The sequence below is a fragment of the Chiloscyllium plagiosum genome, chromosome 39 (assembly GCF_004010195.1).
Source record: "Chiloscyllium plagiosum isolate BGI_BamShark_2017 chromosome 39, ASM401019v2, whole genome shotgun sequence".
NCBI classification, from domain to species: Eukaryota; Metazoa; Chordata; class Chondrichthyes; order Orectolobiformes; family Hemiscylliidae; genus Chiloscyllium; species Chiloscyllium plagiosum.
The window spans coordinates 23,299,556-23,320,207 of NC_057748.1; the positions used below are offsets into that span (position 1 = coordinate 23,299,556).

Sequence of the window (20,652 nt, forward strand, 5' to 3'; positions counted from 1 at the left end):
AGGGCTCTTGTTGGCTGCAAAGGGACTTGGATATGATGCAGAGCTGGGCTGAGGAGTGGCAGATGGAGTTCAACCCTGCCAAGTGTGAGGTTGTCCATTTTGGAAGGACAAATAAGAATGCGGAATACGGGGTTAACGGTAGGGTTCTTAGTAAGGTGAAGGAGCAGAGGGATCTTGGGGTCTATGTTCATAGATCTTTGAAAGTTGCCACTCAGGTGGATAGAGCTTGTAAGAAGGCCTATGGTGTATTAGCATTCATTAGCAGAGGGATTGAATTCAAGAGTCGTGAGGAGATGTTGCAGCTGTACATGACCTTGGTTAGGCCACATTTGGAGTACTGTGTGCAGTTCTGGTCGCCTCACTTTAGGAAAGATGTTGGAAGCTTTGGAGAGGGTGCAGAGGAGATTTACCAGGATGTTGCCTGGAATGGAGAATAGGTCGTACGAGGATAGGTTGAGAGTGCTAGGCCTTTTCTAGTTGGAACGGCGAAGGATGAGGGGTGACTTGATAGAGGTTTATAAGATGATCGGGGAATAGATAGAGTGGACAGTCAGAGACTTTTCCCCTGGGTACAACAGAGTGTTACAAGGGGACATAAATTTAAGGTGAAGGGTGGAAGGTATAGGGGGGAATGTCAGGGGTAGGTTCTTTACCCAGAGAGTGGTAGGGACATGGAATGTGCTGCCTGTGGGAGTTGCAGAGTCAGAATCATTGGTGACCTTTAAGCAGCAATTGGATAGGTACATGGATAGGTGTTTAAGCTAGGACAAATGTTCGGCACAACATCGTGGGCCGAAGGGCCTGTTCTGTGCTGTATTGTTCTATGTTCTATTCTATGTTCTATTTAGACTGTAGGGAAGTAGATGGTGACATCTTGCAAAATGTCCAGATTACAGAGGAGGAAGTGCTGGATGTCTTGAAATGGGTAAAGATGGATAAATCCCCAGGACCTGATCAAGTGTACCTGAGGACTCTGTGGGAAGTTAGAGATATTTGTATCATCGAAGTCACAGGTGAGGTGCAGGAAGACTGGAGGTTGGCATAAATGGTGTCACTATTTAAGAAGGGCAGTAACGACAAGCCAGGGAACTATAGACCGGTGAGCCTGACCTCGGTGGTGGACAAGCTATTGGAGGGAATCCTGAGGGACAGGATGTACATGTATTTGGAAATGCAAGGACTGATTAGCGGTAGTCAACATGGCTTTGTGCGTGGGAAATCAGTTCACAAACTTGGTTGAGTTTTTTGAAGAAGTAACAAAGAGGATTGATGAGGGCAGAGCAGTAAATGTGATCTACATGGACTTCAGTAAGGCGTTCGACAAGGTTCCCCATGGGAGACTGATTAGCAAGGTTAGATCTCATGGAACACAGGGAGAACCAGCCGTTTGGATACAGAACTGGCTCAAAGGTAGAAGACAGAGGGTGGTGGTGGTGACCAGTTTTTCAGACTGGAGGCCTGTGACCAGCACAAGGATCGGTGCTGGGCCCTCTACTTTTCATCATTTACATAAATGATTTGGATGCGGGCATAAGAAGTATAGTTAGTAAGTTTGCAGATGATACCAAAATTAAAGGTGTAGTGGACAGCGAAGAGGGTTACCTCAGATTACAACAGGATCTGGACCAGATGGGCCAGTGGGCTGAGAAGTGGCAGATGAAGTTTAATTCAGATAAATGTGAGGTGCTGCATTTTGGGAAAGCAAATCTTAGCAGGACTTATACACTTAATGGTAAGGTCCTGGGGAGTGTTGCTGAACAAAGAGACCTTGGGGTGCAGGTTCATAGCTCCTTGAAAGTGGAATCGCAGGTAGATAGGATAGTGAAGAAGGCGTTTGATGTGCTTTCCTTTATTGGTCAGAATATTGAGTACAGGCGTTGGGAGGTCATGATGTGGCTGTACAGGACATTGGTTAGGCCATTGTTGGAATATTGTGTGCAATTCTGGTCTCCCTGGAGCGTCGGAGGCTGAAGGGTGACCTTATAGAGGTTTACAAAATTATGAGGGGCATGGATAGGGTAAATAGGCAAAGTCTTTTCCCTGGGGTTGGGGAGTCCAGAACTAGAGGGCATAGGTTTAGGGTGAGAGGGGAAAGATATAAAAGAGACCTAAGGGGAAACTTTTTCATGCAGAGGGTTGTGCATATATGGAATGAGCTGCCAGAGGATGTGGTGGAGGCTGGTACAATTGCAACATTTAAGAGGCATTTGGATGGGTACATGAATAGGAAGGGTTTGGAGGGATATGGGCTGGGTGCTGGCAGGTGGGACTAGATTGGGTTGGGATATCTGGTCGGCATGGATGGGTTGGACCGAAGGGTCTGTTTCCATGCTGTACATCTCTATGACTCTATGACTCTATTTAGGACAGAGATAAGGAGAGACTTATTCACCTGGGGAGTATGAGGCTGTGGAATTCTCTGCTGCAAAAAGCAGTTGAGGCCAAAACATTGAGTGTTTTCAAGAAGGAGCTATGACCTGGAGGTGCCGGTGTTAGACTGGGGTGGACAAAGTTAAAAATCACACAATACCAGGTTATAGTTCAACAGGTTTATTTGGAAGCACTAGCTTTCGGCGCGCTGCTCCTTCATCAGGTGGCTAGATATTGTTCTCGGGCGTAAAGAGATGGAAATTGATGGGGAGAAAGTGGAAATAAGTCTCCTGAGTTGGATGATCAGCCATGATATATTTAATGGCAGAGCAGCCTCGGAGAATTGAATGGCCAACGCCTGCTCCTACATTCCCCATGTCCCACTCATGCCAACCCATGCCCTTGGGACTTTTGATTCCAAATAGACACTTGCCAGTGACCTTGCCATTGTCTAAAGTGGTGTTCTTGAAAATAATTAGCTTGTGTCTCTTGTTGCCTCTCCAAGCAGCATCAACGACCTGCAATGTTTCCTCCTGTGAATTCTGTTTCTCTCTTTCTACTGATGCATTGTGGAAATTGAGGTTAATTTGAAACAGATTAAATGCACATATTCGAGGCTGAATAGTTTCAAACTACTGCAAAATTCAGAATTATTTCCATTATGTCTCTTGAAAATAACTTTAAAATAATTATATGAGGCTGAATTAAGCAAATGCTAAATTTACCCCTTGCATCAGAGTTGTTAATAGATTCATAAAGAATGAGTTCATTAAAATTACCTTGTCTCTGTAAATTATAAATATGCATTCTTTCAGTTTGAAATATAACAACCTGACGTACGATTGTTGTGAAGAATTGGCTTTTGCTGTCAAAGAGAACTCAGAATTACTGGACTTGGACATCAGTGTAAATAAAATAACTGATATTGGTGTCAAACTCCTGTGTCAAATATCAACAAACCACAAATCCAACATGCAGTGTCTCAGGTAAGCATCAGTCAACACTAACTTGCAAATTTGAATAAGTGAGTTTCACTCTGAAAATAACACATCAAGATCATTTTCTTCTCTCTTGGCAATGCTGTTCTCAGCACGTCCAGTAAATGACCTCAAGACCAGTGGAAACATGGAAATATTTTCACAGTTTCCTATATTCTTCAGAGTGTGATTGCTTCATTAAATGATACAATGCAGAATAAGGCTATTATGCTCAGTGTACATTAATTATGTTGAATGATATTGAGCATTTTTTTTAGATTAGATTAGATTACAGTGTGGAAACAGGCCCTTCGGCCCAACAAGTCTACACCGACCCGCCGAAGCGAAACCCACCCATACCCCTACATTTACCCCTTACCTAACACTATGGGCAATTTAGTATGGCCAATTCACCTGACCCTGCACATCTTTGTGACTGTGGGAGGAAACCGGAGCACCCGGAGGAAACCCACGCAGACACGGGGAGAACGTGCAAACTCCACACAGTCAGTCGCCTGAGGCGGGAATTGAACCCGGATCTCTGGCGCTGTGAGGCAGCAGTGCTAACCACTGTGCCACCGTGCCGCCCATTTGCTGGTAAGTAACTGGTATCTCAACAAACAGGACAGAGATCATAGCAATGGATAGGGTAAATATCTTGTCATAGGGTGAAACTCTATAAACAAGTAAAGACTGTATGTGGGTTTTGAAATTAATTGTGTTTGTGTGGGTTAGAGTGGGCTAGTCAGTACATGGGGTGGCTGGGAGCTGGAGGGTCAATGATCTGCCTGGGGGGAAGTGGGCTGGGTGTGGGTCTGTTAGTACGCAGGGTGGCTGGGGGGCGAGGCAGCTGACAGCATGCCCATAGGAAAGCTGGTCTGGGAGGGGCAGTCAGTACATGGGCTGGCTGGCAGTCGGAGAGTTGATGATCGGCCTGGAGGAAAACAGGCTGGGAGGAGCCTGTCAGTACGCGGGGTGGATGGGGCCAGGCAACTGATAGCGTCCTCGCAGGAAAGCTGGTATAGGGCAGGCTGATCAGTACAAGGGGAGGCTGAGCCAGGTAGCCGACGGCAGCCCATAGGAAAAGGCCGGTCAGTACCCAGGGAGGCTGGGAACCAGACAGCCAATGGCTGGTCCATAGGAACATTGGCCAGGAGAAAGGGTCAGGCAGTACACAGGGCAGCCGGGTGCTGGAAGGCCAACAGCCTGACTGTAGGAAAGGTGGTCGGGGGTAGTTTGGTCAGTATGCGGGGTGACTGGGAGCCAGTGGCTGATGTCTGTCCTGGAGGAAAGCAGCCTGAGGAGGGTCAGTCAGTACGCAGGGTGGCCGGTGACCAAAGGGCCAACAATCAGCTCATAGGAAAGCGGCCTTGGGTAGTCCGGTCAGTACGTGGGGCGACTCGGAGCTGGGTGGTCAACCACCAACTTGGAGGAAAGCGGGTCTGGGGAGGGTCGGTCAGTACGCATGGTGGCCGGAGACCGGAAGGCTGACTGTCCTACAGGAAGGCTGGCCAAGCACGGTTTGATCAGTATGTGCTACAGATCGGTGTCAGTTGTCTTTTATAGCTATATTGGGTCTGTGCTCTATACACTGTTTCTGATTTGTTTGCACTGTCTTGTCTGTGCTTGTTACACTTATCTTTCAATGAAAGTGAGATTTAAGTTTGTCCACAGCTCCCTGAAAACTGGTTCCACAGTGGGGTTTAAGGTTTGGCTTTACTGCCCTTTCCCCTGTGTATCGTGTTTTTTTTTGTGAACTGCTGTTTTCTGTTTATTGTTCATTGTATTCTATACTGTTTAATAACATTTTTTTCAAAACAGGAAATTTGGACTCTCGGTTTAGGGGACTGACTCTGTGCTGGCTGGGCCACAGTCAGTATGTTACTACTGCTGTTGATTTTGGCTTTTATAGGGAAAACCTAATTCCTGAACTGGCTGAATCATTTAGCCAGTTTGTTAACTGGTATTCCTTCTTTATTCAGGACTGATTTCAAAACTGCCTGGTCCACACAATGTGTTTCAGGTGTAACTCAGTTCTCATTAGGGGATTGTTGTTTCACTGGTTGGTTGCAGCCTGTGTGTTACTCTTTCCTCTTTCACTTTTGAGAAAAGGACAATGTTGAGTTTGTGGCAGGGCTCAGCCCTCGCACTTTAGCTTTCTTTGTTTATTGGTGTTTGGACTAAATCCCTTGTGAGAAAATACATCTTTTCAGATGAGCTGTTCCTGTGGGTAGGCCTGGCCCTGGGACTAGGCCTCTGTAAAGACTGAATGCCTGTGTGTTGGGAGGTGAGCACTTGCTGCATCCTGAAGCTTGGGAATAGACCTTGCTTTTGTGAGTGGACCAAACCCCTGTGAGTTAACTGCACCTTTTCAATGTACTGTGTTCCTGGTTCTGTCTGGATGAGCCAGGGCTCTATGGAGACAGAACACCTGTGTGCTGTGCATTTGCTGCCTTCGAGTGGACTCTGGTTTTAGCAATGGACTCCATTTCTGACAACGCACTTTGTATACTGGAGTGGACTCTGTTCCTGGGAATGGATTCTATGTTTCGAAGAGAATGGTGAATGGTAATGAACTCTGCACCAGAAAGGACTCTTTTTTTGGTGGTTGACTGTCTTGTTGCTTGTTGGGGTTATCACCTGCAATATCTTGTATCCCTAGGTCTAGCAGGCCTCTCTGTGAGCTGCAAGGCTCACAGGTTGTTCTGAAAGCTGTCACCCCAAGAGCTGGAGGGTGGGTAGACTGTCCTGTGAACTGGAAGGTGGGTAGACCGTTCTGAGCACTGTCGTCCCGAGAAGGGATAATCAGGATGGGCTGTCCTAGAGGTAGCCTGAAGGTGTGTCAGGGCAGTCCAGAGGCTGGATGGTGCGTCAGGGTGGATGAGAGCCAGATGGTACCTAGGGACAGACGAGAGCCTGAAGGCGGGTAGATTGTCCTCTGTGCTGTCACCCCAGGCAGGTACCAGGGCATGCTATCCTAGAGGTGGCTGGAACGTGTGAAGGGCGGTTAGGGAAGTTGGAAGGTGGATAGACTGTCCTGACCGCTGTTGTCTGGGGTGGGGTGGGGGAAGGTTAGGGAAGCAGGACGGGCTGTCCTAGAGGTGGTCGGAAGGTGTGTCAGGGTGGACCGAGAGCCAGAAGGGGGGTAGGGGTGGGCTGCCTTAGTGGTTGGAAGGTGGGAGAGATGGTTGGCTTGCTGGAGGGGTGGGGTCTTTATTGTATGTGCTGTTTTTTGTAATTGGACTGTCTTATGCATTTGTTACTGTTATGTGAAGATTGAAAGTGGGATTTGAGGTTTGTCCTCATTTCCTGAATGGTAGGGTTTGGGGCCTGGCTTTGCTGCTGCTCTCCCTTGTAAAATTGCTGTTTCTCTGTAAATACAGCTGTTAATGTTAACCATTTTGTAAACTGTGTATTGTTTAATAACATTTTAAAAATAACCAGGAGACTTAGAATACCCTCAGTTTAGGGAACTGACTCTGTGATGGCTGGGCCACAGTTGGTGTTATTGCTGCTGTTGGTTTCTGTTTTTTTTGGGGGGGGAGAATTTGATTCCTAACAAAACTGGCTTTGTAAACCAGCTAGTTTAACTGTTTTTTTTTGAGGACTTAAAGTCAATGTGCTTCACATGTAATTCAAGCCCCATTGGCGAACTGTAGTTTCACTGGCTGGTTACAGTCTGTTACTCTTTTCTCTTTCTTTGAGGAAAGAACTGTGTTGATTTTTGCATTCTGGTTTTGCATTCTGGTTTTGTTTTTTGAATGTGTTTTCACTTTTGGTGTTTGGACTGAGTCTCTGTGAAAGTACATCTTGCCGGATGAGCTGTTCCTGTGGGTAGGCTTGATCCTTCCTCGTGGACTAAGTTTCTGTAAAGACTGCCCTCTCTGACAGTCACAACTTCTCTTTCTTGGCACTTAGCAAACACATTCCAAGTGAACTTTTTTGAGGTGTGTCCTCATTTCCCTGAAAACTGGTTGAACAGTGGGGTTCGGGACCTGGCTTTGTTCCTTTCCTCTGTAAAATTGCTCTTTCTCTGTATACAGCTGCTAATGTTAATTATATGTAAACTGTACTGTTTCTGTTTAAAAAAAAACAGATTAGAATACTCTTGGTTGAGAATTGACTGAGTTGGCTGTACTGTGCACTGATTTCAGAGAATGAAACCACTTGGGCAGAAAATAGGCAAAAAGAAAGTTCCACCACATGTCCACAAAGTAAAACGAGTTGTAGGAAAATTTCAGTACATTCTTGATTGAACATCATCAGCAAAACAACAACAAATTTGACTTTTAGCTTGTCATCCCCTTCCTCTATTTTGTCACAAGTCTCTGCAAAGAAAATGTAGGCCCAGAGATTTGTCTGCAGATCAGAAATGGTGTCTGTTGCTGAAATCTTTGACTCTCCTCTCCCTACCAGGGATTAAAGGATACACGCTTGTAATAATTATGTCTGAATCGTGTTTGTCTGCAGCATCTTTGTTCAATGTTTGCCCAGCAGCATCAGGAGATGGAGAAGTAGGCGTTTTGAGTGTATCCCTTCAGGACTGAAGAAGGGTTACACCTGAAACATTGACTTCTCCACCTCCTGATGCTGCCTACTTGCTGTGTTCTTCCAGTCTCCTGCTTGTCTACTTTGGTTTCCAGTATCTGCAGTTTTCTTTTGTCTCAAACCAATAAGTCACTCTCCACAGAGTCTGCAAATTTTGCACTTTTACTTCTAACATCTAATGGCCAGGAGAGAGAGGCAAATGCGAGGTGCTGTATTTTGGGAAAGCAAATCTTAGCAGGACTTATACACTTAATGGTAAGGTCCTGGGGAGTGTTGCTGAACAAAGAGACCTTGGAGTGCAGGTTCATAGCTCGGCAGGTGCTGAGGAATCAGTCGGTTCCGTAGGCAGGTGCTGAGGAATCAGTCGGTTCCGTAGGCAGGTGCTGAGGAATCAGTCGGTTCCGTAGGCAGGTGCTGAGGAATCAGTCGGTTCCGTAGGCAGGTGCTGAGGAATCAGTCGGTTCCGTAGGCAGGTGCTGAGGAATCAGTCGGTTCCGTAGGCAGGTGCTGAGGAATCAGTCGGTTCCGTAGGCAGGTGCTGAGGAATCAGTCGGTTCCGTAGGCAGGTGCTGAGGAATCAGTCGGTTCCGTAGGCAGGTGCTGAGGAATCAGTCGGTTCCGTAGGCAGGTGCTGAGGAATCAGTCGGTTCCGTAGGCAGGTGCTGAGGAATCAGTCGGTTCCGTAGGCAGGTGCTGAGGAATCAGTCGGTTCCGTAGGCAGGTGCTGAGGAATCAGTCGGTTCCGTAGGCAGGTGCTGAGGAATCAGTCGGTTCCGTAGGCAGGTGCTGAGGAATCAGTCGGTTCCGTAGGCAGGTGCTGAGGAATCAGTCGGTTCCGTAGGCAGGTGCTGAGGAATCAGTCGGTTCCGTAGGCAGGTGCTGAGGAATCAGTCGGTTCCGTAGGCAGGTGCTGAGGAATCAGTCGGTTCCGTAGGCAGGTGCTGAGGAATCAGTCGGTTCCGTAGGCAGGTGCTGAGGAATCAGTCGGTTCCGTAGGCAGGTGCTGAGGAATCAGTCGGTTCCGTAGGCAGGTGCTGAGGAATCAGTCGGTTCCGTAGGCAGGTGCTGAGGAATCAGTCGGTTCCGTAGGCAGGTGCTGAGGAATCAGTCGGTTCCGTAGGCAGGTGCTGAGGAATCAGTCGGTTCCGTAGGCAGGTGCTGAGGAATCAGTCGGTTCCGTAGGCAGGTGCTGAGGAATCAGTCGGTTCCGTAGGCAGGTGCTGAGGAATCAGTCGGTTCCGTAGGCAGGTGCTGAGGAATCAGTCGGTTCCGTAGGCAGGTGCTGAGGAATCAGTCGGTTCCGTAGGCAGGTGCTGAGGAATCAGTCGGTTCCGTAGGCAGGTGCTGAGGAATCAGTCGGTTCCGTAGGCAGGTGCTGAGGAATCAGTCGGTTCCGTAGGCAGGTGCTGAGGAATCAGTCGGTTCCGTAGGCAGGTGCTTTTTAAAAACCATTTTTAAGCCAGGCAGTGAAGTCGAATGACGAAAGATCAATATTGATAGTTTAAAAAAAACTATAATTATACTATAAGTAACCTATAGTTCTAGTTTATCTTCACTTTATTATTTTTCATTGGCTTTGTGGTAACACTGCTGGATTCTAAAATCACCGTTGTTTGCAATTTAATTTGCTCTCTTAAGCCTTAAGACAAAGATGGATCATTCTTGTTGAGCTTTGTTTTTCTTTGATGAAATTTTTTTTGCTGAACATTTTGCATTGTTTGAAAATGTTTCTCACTGTTTATTCATTGCCATATTTTTCTGGACTGTTTACCCAATCACCTCCGCTCATATTCCCCTCTCACTGATATAATTGGGTTTGTTTAAGGTTCTTATTTGTGATTGGCATATGTAATTTGTGCAGGATGTGAACAGGGAATTGGGACCAATCACCTTTATTGAGTGAAATGCTTGTCAGATGTGGTGCACAGTAGGTAGAAAGTGCAAACCCCCCACAATTAGTTTCACTATTCAAACGTTTTGTGCAAGGCCTGTACACATCCCAAAATGCTTTCCAGTCACTATTACAATGGAGGGAACATTTCAATTTAAGTATTGAGGTCCCACAACACAACAATGACAACTAGATAAACAAACAAAAACAAGTTGCTGGAAAAGCTCAGCAGGTCTGGTAGCATCTGAAGAGAAATCGGAGTTAACATTTTATGTCTGGTGACCCTTTCTCAGAACTGATGGTAGCTAGGAAAATGTTGGTTTATATTGCAAAAGATGGGGGGGGGGAAAGGAAGGAAGGATTAAATGATAGGTGGACAAGACAAAAAGTTGGAATGGAAACAGTTGTGATGTTTGTTGATGTTTAAAAGTCAGCCAAGGCACTGAGGACAGCTGCCTTATTTCCTTTGAATAGTATCAGATGAGTTTCAGGGCAAGTTGAGGGGCGCAATGTAGCTTCAATTATCTGAAAGAGCTCACATCTGGCAGTGCAGTAATCCCTCAGTACTGCAGTGGACCTTTTAGCCTGGATCATGTATTCAGGCTTCTAGAGAGGAATCTGAATCCTTTACCTTTCTCTCAAATGAGGAAACTACCAGGACTTTTCCTAATCAGATTCTAATTTGCATAATGTTAACTAAATCACATTATATTTATAAAATAAAGCAACCGTCTATTGTTTGCTTTCAAATATTCTAGGATTTCCATGAGTGATCTTTCTGCAAATTGTTGCCAGGCCCTTGCATCCCTTCTGGTTGAGCTGAAAACAATTAAAGAACTTCATCTGGACTTCAATGTGATTGGAGATTTGGGTGTGAAGTATCTCTGCTGGGCCTTTAAAACACGTGATAACGGAATGGAAGCGTTAAGGTAACATTCGCATGTGTGTTTCACTGAAGATTAAGTGTAGATATAAATAAAATTGTTGTTTTGTAAATATTGCTGTCAGCATTACTTGCTCCTGCTGTATTTGATAGAATTTGCACATGGTATAAAGTTAGGAATTATGGTATACAGTGAGAAGTGAAGTTGTGGGAGATAGTAGTGTCGGTGGATTTATAATCTAAAGCCCTCAGGCTAATGTTCAAGGGACATGGGTTTGAATCTCATGATGGCAGATGGTGAAATTTGAATTCAATAAGAAAAAAATGACTTATAACGAGTCCCCTAGTGACCCTGTAACCACTGTTCGTAGAAACATACGCGGTAGGAGCAGGAGTAAGCCACTTGACCCCCTCTAATCTCTGCTATTCATTGTGATCATGGCTGATAACCAACCTCATACCTTAATCCTACCTTTCTCCATATTCCTTGATCCCTTTAATGTAAGAATTATATCTCCCTCCATCTTGAAAACAATGTTTTGACCTCCACCACTTTGTGGTAGTGAATTCCACAGTGTCACCATTCTCTGGGTAAAGAAATTTCTCCTTGCCTTAGTTGTAAAAGATTTACCCCTTATCCTTAAACTATGATCCCTGGTTCTGGACTCACCCACATTGGGAACATCTTGTCTGCATCTAACCTGACTAGTCCTGTTAGAGAGTTGTAGGTTTCTATGAGATGCCCCCTCATTTTTCTAAACTCCAGTGAATACAATCGTACCTGACTCAATCTTTCCTTGTGTCTTTGTCTTGCTATTCCAGGAATCACGTTGGTAAAACTTTGCTGTACTGCCTGTAGAGCAAGAATGCCCTTCCTCAGACAAGGGGATGAAAACTGCGTACAATACCTTAATGCCCTGCAGTGCAGTCAAAGTGTGGCACTGAAAAAAGCACAAAGTCAGGCAACATCTAAGGAGCAGGCGACTTAGCATTTTGGGCATAAGCCCTTCATCAGGAATGTAGGTGGGGGGAAAGGGGCTAAGAGATAAATAGGGAGGGTGGAGGTGGCGCTGAGGGTACGTTAGCTGGGAAGGCGATAGGTGGGGGGTGATGGTGGTGGGGAAGGTGGAGTGAATAGGTGGGAAGGAAGATAGTTCAAGACGATGGTGCCAAGTTGGAGGGTTGGATATGGGATGAGGTGGGGGGAAGGGAGATGAGGAAACTGGTGAAGTTGACATTGATGCCATGTGATTGAACAGTCTCAAGGCAGAAGATGAGGCGTTCTTCCTCCAAGCATCTGGTGGCTTGGATTTGGTGGTGGAGATAGCCCAGGGTTTGCATGTTTTTAGTGGAGTGGGAGAGGGAGCTGAAGTGGTTGGCCACGGGGCAGTGGGGTTGTTTGGTGTGTGTCCCCCAGAGACCACTTCAGCTTTAGAAACTGCACACACACTGCAACCTTTTTTATTGCATGATCTCTTCCTTGCTCCTCAATTTATAAAGCCAAAAATGTATTGAAAGCATTTGAAAAGAACTTCAAGTAATTTGTTTTGAGTGATGTGATGTAAAAGGACAAATATTCCACACCATAAAAATGCCTTGTTCTCAAACAGAATTACTCAACACATCCATATAATAGCCTCCAATTTATAACTTTTCACCTTCTTCTTTTCAATAGTCTTTCCTCCTCTACAACTCTTCATGTCCAATAACTCATTGAGATTCCAGGATTGAATTTCACTCTTTGTGCACTTTCCTGTACCCCCAATTCTGATCGTTTGGTCCTTCACATAGGAAGGTGAAATAACTGTACAGATGTTGAGAATCTAGTATAATCAAAATGATGCTGGTGTCCCATCATCCTTTATTTACTAATACAGTGCACTGTCTGTGGCCAGCCAGCTCAGTCAATGCTTAGCAGAGGAGATTCTAATCTCCTGGTCTTATTGGTCAGCCATGGCTTTCCTGATTGGGGTTGTTAACCTGGACCAATGAAGAGCATTGTAATTATTGGAGGTCCAATCACTACAACCCCCTGCTCCAGCCCTCAACTGCAGGGATGTAGGTCTGCAACTTCTCTAGTGAGTCTTTCACCTCAATTCTGGTTCTGCTGACTCGGACTCAGACATAAATGGCTATACTGGACCGTGGCAGGTTGGCAGGTCGCTTGCATCCGGAATGTCTCAGTCTCCTCCTCCACTTCTGGTGGCAATGGTATCAAGGCTGTATCCATTTGGATTCAAGTTTTCTTGACATGAGATGAAGGGGGAGCACCTTCGATTTCTGCTGGGCCTCTGGCTGTTCTGAAGGTATGTTTTGCTCCTGTCCCGTTTGCAAAGTACCAGCTTTCAGGTTATCCACTTGTTTGTTCTGAACTATATCACTTACCCGAACTACATACGTCACAGGACTGACCTCACCTCAAACTTACAACCATACAAGGCCATTCTCGAGTTTCGAGCAGCAAACTTCATCCCCTGAATTAAATCGTCACTCTCGCGTAGAGGTGGTATTTGGCCAGCATTGGCTTTCCTGCTGCTGTTTCACACCCCCATTCCCTGCCACTACCCACATGTGTAAATTGCAGGTTTAACATGGTGTGGAGTCTCCTCTCCATTAGCAACTCTGGAGCTATCCCAGTAATCGAACAGGAACCAGGACAGTCTGGCCTACTTTCAGCCTGCCTTCAAAGTTTGGACCAATCTTTCTTCTAGACCATTGGAGGATGGATAATATGGAGCTGTCTTTATGTGCTGAATGCAATTGGACTTTAGGAAATTTGAATTCCCTGCTTGTAAATTGTGCTCCATTGTCCATGGCAATATCTCCAAAAGTTCGTGTATCATCAATAATGCTCGCAGCTTCTGAAACATTATCCCTGAGTTTCTGAGTGGACTTTATGCACATCTAACCACTTTGAATGGGCATCCACAATGACCAGGAAAATTGAGCCCATGAAAGGACTGGCATAGTTGATGTGCAACAGAGTCCAGGGTTTGCCCAGCCATTCCCATGAATGTGGGGGTGTTGCTGGTGGCAATTTTCATTCTTGGCACTCTGGGCACTGCCCCACCAAAGCAGTTATGTTGGCACCAACCCTGGTCACAAGACATAGCTTCTTGCTAGCATCTTCATCTTGGAAATCCCTAGCCTTGGTGGAGTTCAGCCAGTATCTGGCAGTGATCCTTACTTGGAACAATCACCACAGTAATATGCCGTGCTCTACGGTGATCTGGCTTCACTGGGTCCAAAAAGGTTTCAATGCTGGTTGAAGTGGCCCTTCCATTTCCCCCATTACCACCTGCTGTTTCAGTTTTGTTTGGACAGGATCAATTTATGTGCACAGTTGGATATTGTCCACGATAACTGGAAGCACGTTCAAAATCCAAATGGATTCTTCCAGGGGAGGCACCACCAGTGGAGTATCTGCCAGTGGGAGGAAGCCACTTAGCTTCCTGGATGGTGTTCCAATGCATAAGTGTAGGCACGAAAAATAAGCGCCCAATGCTGAATTCTACTGGAAGTTATTGGTGGCATCACTGTCTTCCTTCAGTAGCCCTCAACAGGGGTTTGTGATCTGTTATTATGACAAATTCCCATTCATAAAAGTAATGGCAGAACTTCGTCAAACTCAAAGATGACCGCCAAACCTTCCTTCTCTTTCTGGGCATAATTGCGTTTGGCATCGACTAAAGTCAGAGAAGCATACACAATTGGGTGCTCCTTTCCGTTGGGCGACTGATGAGCCAACACTACCTCGAAATCGTATGGGGATGCATTTCAGGATAGCTCTCACTGGATCGTAGTGGGCCGACACTTTAAATGACGATAGCTGCTTTTTCACTTCCCTAAATGCCGCTACGTGGCTACACAACTGTTTCCAAGGTTGACCCTTTTTCAAAAGCACGTGTAAGGGCACCAAAATGGAGACTAGGTTACATCTGAATTTTCTGTAATAACTCACTAACCCAAGGAAACCCTTCTTGAAAAACTCCTGAGTATTTAAGTAGGGCTTCACTGAGGCAGCCATTTTTCCAGTCAAAATGTTGACCCCATCAAGGTGAATCTTTCTCAACCAATTCTACCCCAATAAGCTTAGGATCGAGCCTTTCACAACCACTAGTGATAACTGTACCAACTGCTTTTCATAGCAGACTGGAACTGAAGTTGTACTCTTAATCTGCCATGGTTCCCCAGCATATGTTCTCAGTCTGGCTGAGGTCTTGTGCAAGCTTAAGGTTGGAGTCCCAAACGAATCTTTTAAAAAACGATTCTGCTACCACAGGTACCACATGTTGGGGAATTTTCCAGCATGCACTGTCCTGGATACCAGTCTGAGTTTTCCTACTCCAGTCAGGCCTTGTAGGATGACTTTGTCTTGAATCCGCGTACTGGCAGCAACTACAATGGCTTCCCGGCCCAAATCCTGAAGTACTGTTTAGCCACTTTTAAATCCAAACACGGCCCTTCATTCACACGGGTTGGATAGGACAGATGAGGCAAACAATATTTTTCAGCAATATTGTGGGTAAAAAATATAGCAAACAAGCCCAGCGTTTGAATCAGAATCCCAGAAGCAAATGGAGGTGACTGTCTCTCCATTTCTCTTTGGTTTCTGAGGAATGATATCACATTTTTACCAACTGTGTCAATTAAGTTGCTTGTCAGTTAGACCTTGATCTTGGCGTGAGTTAACAGTACTTTCTTTTCGCAAAGTCTTGAGTGATACTACTTTGCCACTCTCTAAGGTTTGAGTCTTAGTTGCTTTCTTTCCTCAGTTCTGAGTGTTACAACTTGGTGAGAATTGTGTAAAATGTAGTTAGGCCGCAAGTAGAATCATAGAATCCCTACAGTGTGAAAATAGACCATTCAGTCCAACAGGTCCACACTGACTCTCCAAAGAGCATCCCACGACCCTATCCCTGTAACCCTGCATTTTTCATGGCTAACCCAACCAGACTGCAGATCATGGGTAACATAGCATGACCAATCCTCCTAACTAGTACATCTTTAGAGTGTGAGAGGAAACCAGAGTACCTGATGTAAACCCACGCAAATACTGGGAGAATGTACAAACTCCACACAGTCGCCTTGGGCTGGAATCAAACTCGGGTCCCTGGCGCTGTGAGGCAGCAGTGCTAACAACTGAGCCACCGTGCCATAATATGTTCTGTAGTCTATATTATAGGAAGATGTTTTTGCAGTGGAGAGGGTACAGCTGAACATTACCAGATGTTGCCTGGGTTGGAGGTTGTAGTTATGAAGAGAGATGGTCTGACTTGAGATTCTTTCCATTGGAGCAGTGAAGACTGAGGTAGTACGTGACTGAGATGTATAAAATTACAGGGATATAGATAGGAAAGAACATTTTCCTTTAGTGGGGAGATTAATATCAGATTTAAGATAAGGACAGATATTTTAGAGGGGATGTGAGGAAAAATGTTAACTTCAGAGGGTGGTGGGAATCTGAAACTCACTGCCTGTGTGATACAATTGGAAAATCTGATCACTAAGAAGTATTTAGATGTGCGCTTGCAATGCCAAGGCATTCAAGGCTATCGGCCGAAAGTTGGAAAACAGGATTAGTATATTTAAACACTTGTTTCTGACTGGCGCAGACTTAGTGGGCTGAGGGGCCTTTTTTCTGTGCCATAGATGTCAATGACTGGGTGCACCAGTGGTTGAACCCCAGTATTCCATAAGCCGTTTCAAATGTATAAATATTAAACTAATAAGGTTAATTTACATGAGTGGCTGCTATTCAGGAGAAAAGTAACTTGCAGCAGATTTTGTTATTAATAGGAAAGAAAGCACATTTAACAAAAGGCAAAGGAAAAAAAGATTTAATAGTCCACTGGTTTGCCACTTCAACTATCCTTAGAGTCATAGAGCATAGAGACAGACCCTTCGGCCCAACTTATCTATGCTGACAGATACTTGAAGATGTGTTGCTGGAAAAGCACAGCAGGTCAGGCAGCATCAAGGGGACAGGAGAATCGACGTTTCGGGCATAAGCCCTTCTTCAGGAAGGGCATAAGCCCTGAAGAAGGGCTTCTGCCCGAAACATCGATTCTCCTGCTCCTTTGCTGCCTGACCTGCTGCGCTTTTCCAGCAACACATTTTTAAGCTCTGATCTCCAGCATCTGCAGTCCTCACTTTCTCCTATGCTGACAGATATCCTAAATTAATCCAGTCCCATCTGCCACAATTGGGCCCATATCCCTCCAATATCTTCCTATTCATATTCCCATCCAGATGCTTTTTAAATGTGGGCGGCACTGTGGCACAATGGTTAGCATTGCTGCCTCACGGCGCCAGAGATCTGGGTTCAATTCCCACCTCAGGCGACTGACTGTGTGGAGTCTGCACGTTCTCCCTGTGTCTGCGTGGGTTTCCTCCGGGTGCTCCGGTTTCCTCCCACAGTCCAAAGATGTGCAGGTCAGGTGAATTGGCCATACTAAATTGCCTGTAGTGTTAGGTAAGGGGTAAATGTAAATGTAGGGGTAGGGGTATGGGCGGGTTGCGCTTCGGCGGGTTGGTGTGGACTTGTTAGGCCGAAGGGCCTGTTTCCACACTGTAATGTAATGTAATGTAATCTAATCTAAATGCTGTAATTGCACCAGCCTCCACTATTTCCTCTGGTAGCTCATTTCATATATCCACCACTCTGTGTGAAAACATTGCCTCTTAGGTCCTTTTTTAAATCTTTCCCCTTTTACCTTAAACCTCTGCTGTCTAGTTTTGGTCTCCCCACCCCTGGGAAGATACCTTGAGTATTCATTATATTCATGCTCCTCATGATCCTTATAAACTCTATAAAGTCATCCCTAACCTCCAACACTCCAGGGAAAATAGCCCCCAGCCTATTCAGCCCCTCGCTATAGCTCAAACCCTCTAACCATGGTAACATCCTTTGTAAATCTTTTCTGAACCCTTTTAAGTTTCACAACATCCTTCATATCGTAGGAAGACCAGAAATGCATGCAGTATACCAAAAGTGGCCTAACCAATGCCCTGCACAACTACAACATGAACTCCGTGAACTGACCAATAAAGGCAAGCATACTAAACACCTTCACGATCCTGTCTACCTGTCACCCTACTTTCAAGGAACTATAAACCTGCACTCCAAGGTCTCTCTGTTCAGCAACACTCCCAAGGATGTTACCACTAAGAGCATGAGTCCACCTCTGATTTGCCTTTCCAAAGTGCAGCACCTCACATTTATCTAAATAAAACTCCATCAGCCACTCCTTGGCCGATTGGGCCATCAGATCAAGGTCCCATGGAATTCTCAGGTAACCTTCTTCACTATCCGCTACGTCACCAATTTTGGTGTCATCTGCAAACTTACTAACTGTACCTCCTATGTTCACACCCAAATTATTTACATAAATGATAAGCAGTGGACCCAGCACTGATCCATGTGCCACATCGCTGCTCACAGGCCTCCAGTCTGAAAAGCAACCCTCCAACACCACCCTCTGTCTCCTACCTTCAAGGGTGTATCCAAATGGCTAGTTCTCCCTATATTCCACATAGTCTAACCTTGCTCACCAGTCTACCATGCGGAACCTTGTTGAGTCCCTTCCAGAAGTTTGTATAGATCATATAAACTGTTCTGCCTTTATCAAGCTTTTCATTACTACTACAAAAAAAATCAAGTTCTTCAAGACCCAAATATACATGCTCATCACATAAGACAGACAAAAGACAAAAATTTTTAACCCAAATATCATTGGTGGAAAAATATGAACAGCAAAGCAGTATTTTGCAGATTAAACATCCAGACCACAAAGTGAAGAGTTAATGCTCTGTTCTTTGATCTTAGCAATGATGACTTGTAGAGTATTGATCATTCTTCAATATGTTGATCAGTATTTGTGTCTATTCTTGTTAGAAGGCTTTCTTTTCAGTTTCTTGTCTCGTCTTTTCACTCATACAGAGAGAGTGTTTTCTGCTTCCAGTTCAGGAAGGCTCTGGATGTATTCCTCCCAGCACTCTGCAGCCAAGCCAATCTTGACAATTGTTGTCTGGCAGTTTCCACTTAACTTCAAAGCTCTTAAAACATTCTGATGTAATGTCACAGTCTCACTGTTCCAAAAGCAATATCATCTTATAAAAAGTGCACCCCTTGATTTTTCCAAGTTGCAAATTTCTCCTGTATTTCAGATTTTAGCAGTCTGATTTCCATTCCAGTTTGTGGTCCAAAAAGAGAAATATATATTCCCTGACTGTGTCTTCCTTTCATTCTGATATTATTGCTCAATGGGTGGCACGGTGGCACAGTGGTTAGCACTGCTGCCTCACAGTGCCAGAGACCCCGGTTCAATTTCCGCCTCAGGTGACTGACTGTGTGGAGTTTGCACGTTCTCCCCGTGTCTGCGTGGGTTTCCTCCAGGTGCTCCGGTTTCCTCCCACAGTCCAAAGATGTGCAGGTCAGGTGAAGTGGCCATGCTAAATTCCCCGTAGTGTTAGGTTAGGGGTATGGGTGGGTTGCGCTTCGGCGGGTCGGTGTGGACTTGTTGGGCCAAAGGGCCTGTTTCCACACTGTAATGTAATCTAATCTAATCAAAAAAGTATACCATAAGATATAGGAGTAGAAGTAGGTCATATGGGCAACTGAGTCTGCTCTACCACTTGGTCAGATCATAGCTGAAATGATTCTCAACTTGGTTTTTTTCCACAACCCTTGATTCCCATTCAGATTAAAAATCTACCTCAGCCTTGAATGTACTGAATGGCACAGCCCTACTGCCCTTTGCAGTGAAGAATTCCACAGACTGACAACTCTCTCAGACAAAAGATTACTGTGTTTTTTAAAAAAAATGGGTCTATGAATAGGAAGGGTTTGGAGGGGTATGGGCAGGGCGCTGGCAGGTGGGACTAGATTGAGTTGAGATAGCTTGTCGGCATGGACGGGTTGGGCTGAAGGGTATGTTTCCGTGCTGTACATCTCTGACTCTGACTGTGAATGCTGGAAATCAAGCAAAACAAAATTAGAGATGCTGGAAAGGTTCAGCAGGTCTGGCAGCATCTGTGGAGACAAAGCAGAAGTAACATTTGAGGTCTAATGATCCTTCAGAATTGATTGTAGCTAGGAAAAGGGGTGGGGAAGAGAGGGAAGGAATGAACAACGGATGGTGATAGAAGAGAGAGAGAGAGAGAGAGAAAAAAAACAAAGCGACAAAGACAAAAACAGACATAGCTGGGCAGACAAAGGGGTGGGTAAAAACCTGCCTTGGAGGATCAGTAGCCACTGATGGGGACCATAAGTGGATGGCATTGGGTTTTTATGAAAGCAAGCCATATGACGACAAGGCCTGGTGTGTGGGGAATTGGGATAAGGGTATGGGAGGAGAGTATTCAGACCCTAAAATTATTGAATTCAATATCAAGTCCAAAAGGTTGGAGGGCTCTGAATATGAGGTGTTGCTCTGAGGTTCACTCAAGCACTATAGCAAGCCTGAGACAGATGTTGGCCAGGGAACATAGCAGTGTGTTGAAATGGCAGGCAACTGGAAACAGGGTCATTTTTGTAGACAGTACGTAGGTGTTCTGCAAAGCAGTCACCCAGTCCGTGCTTCATTTCTCCACTGTAGATAAGACCACATTGTGAGTAGCAAATATAATACACTAGATTGAGTTACATACAGGTGCTTCAGCTGGAAGGTGTGCCTGGGACCTTGGATGGAAAGGAGGAAGGAAGTAAACAGGCAGATGTTACACCTTCCATGATTGCTTGGGAAGTTGCAGTGAGGGTGTTGGGAGCAGAGGATGAATGGTCCAAGGTGTCTCAGAGGGTATGGGCCCTGCTGAAGGCAGACAAGGGAAGGGAGGAAAATGTCTGGTGGTTGCATCCTGCTGGAGGTGGTGGAAATGGCAGATCACAAGCCTTTCGATGTGGATGCCAGTGTGTTGGTAGGTGAAGATGAGTCCTAATCGCTGATGTGGGAGGGATTAGAGCAAGTGAGGGTTAAAATGGA

General features: G+C 45.4%; 1 protein-coding gene across 10 annotated transcripts in view; it reads left to right on the plus strand.

Annotated features, from left to right (window-relative positions):
- LOC122542348 (NACHT, LRR and PYD domains-containing protein 3-like) overlaps positions 1 to 20,652 on the plus strand; it is a 148,511-nt gene that overhangs the window by 122,939 nt on the left and 4,920 nt on the right. For all 10 annotated transcript variants that reach the window (XR_006309781.1, XR_006309782.1, XM_043680034.1 and 7 more), the window contains 2 exons: positions 3,186 to 3,356; positions 10,545 to 10,715. Coding sequence is in view for 8 of the 10 variants with exons in the window: in XM_043680034.1 (XP_043535969.1) it covers positions 3,186 to 3,356; positions 10,545 to 10,715 (342 nt within the window). In the remaining 2 variants the exon portion in view is untranslated. The remainder of the gene's footprint in view (positions 1 to 3,185; positions 3,357 to 10,544; positions 10,716 to 20,652) is intronic.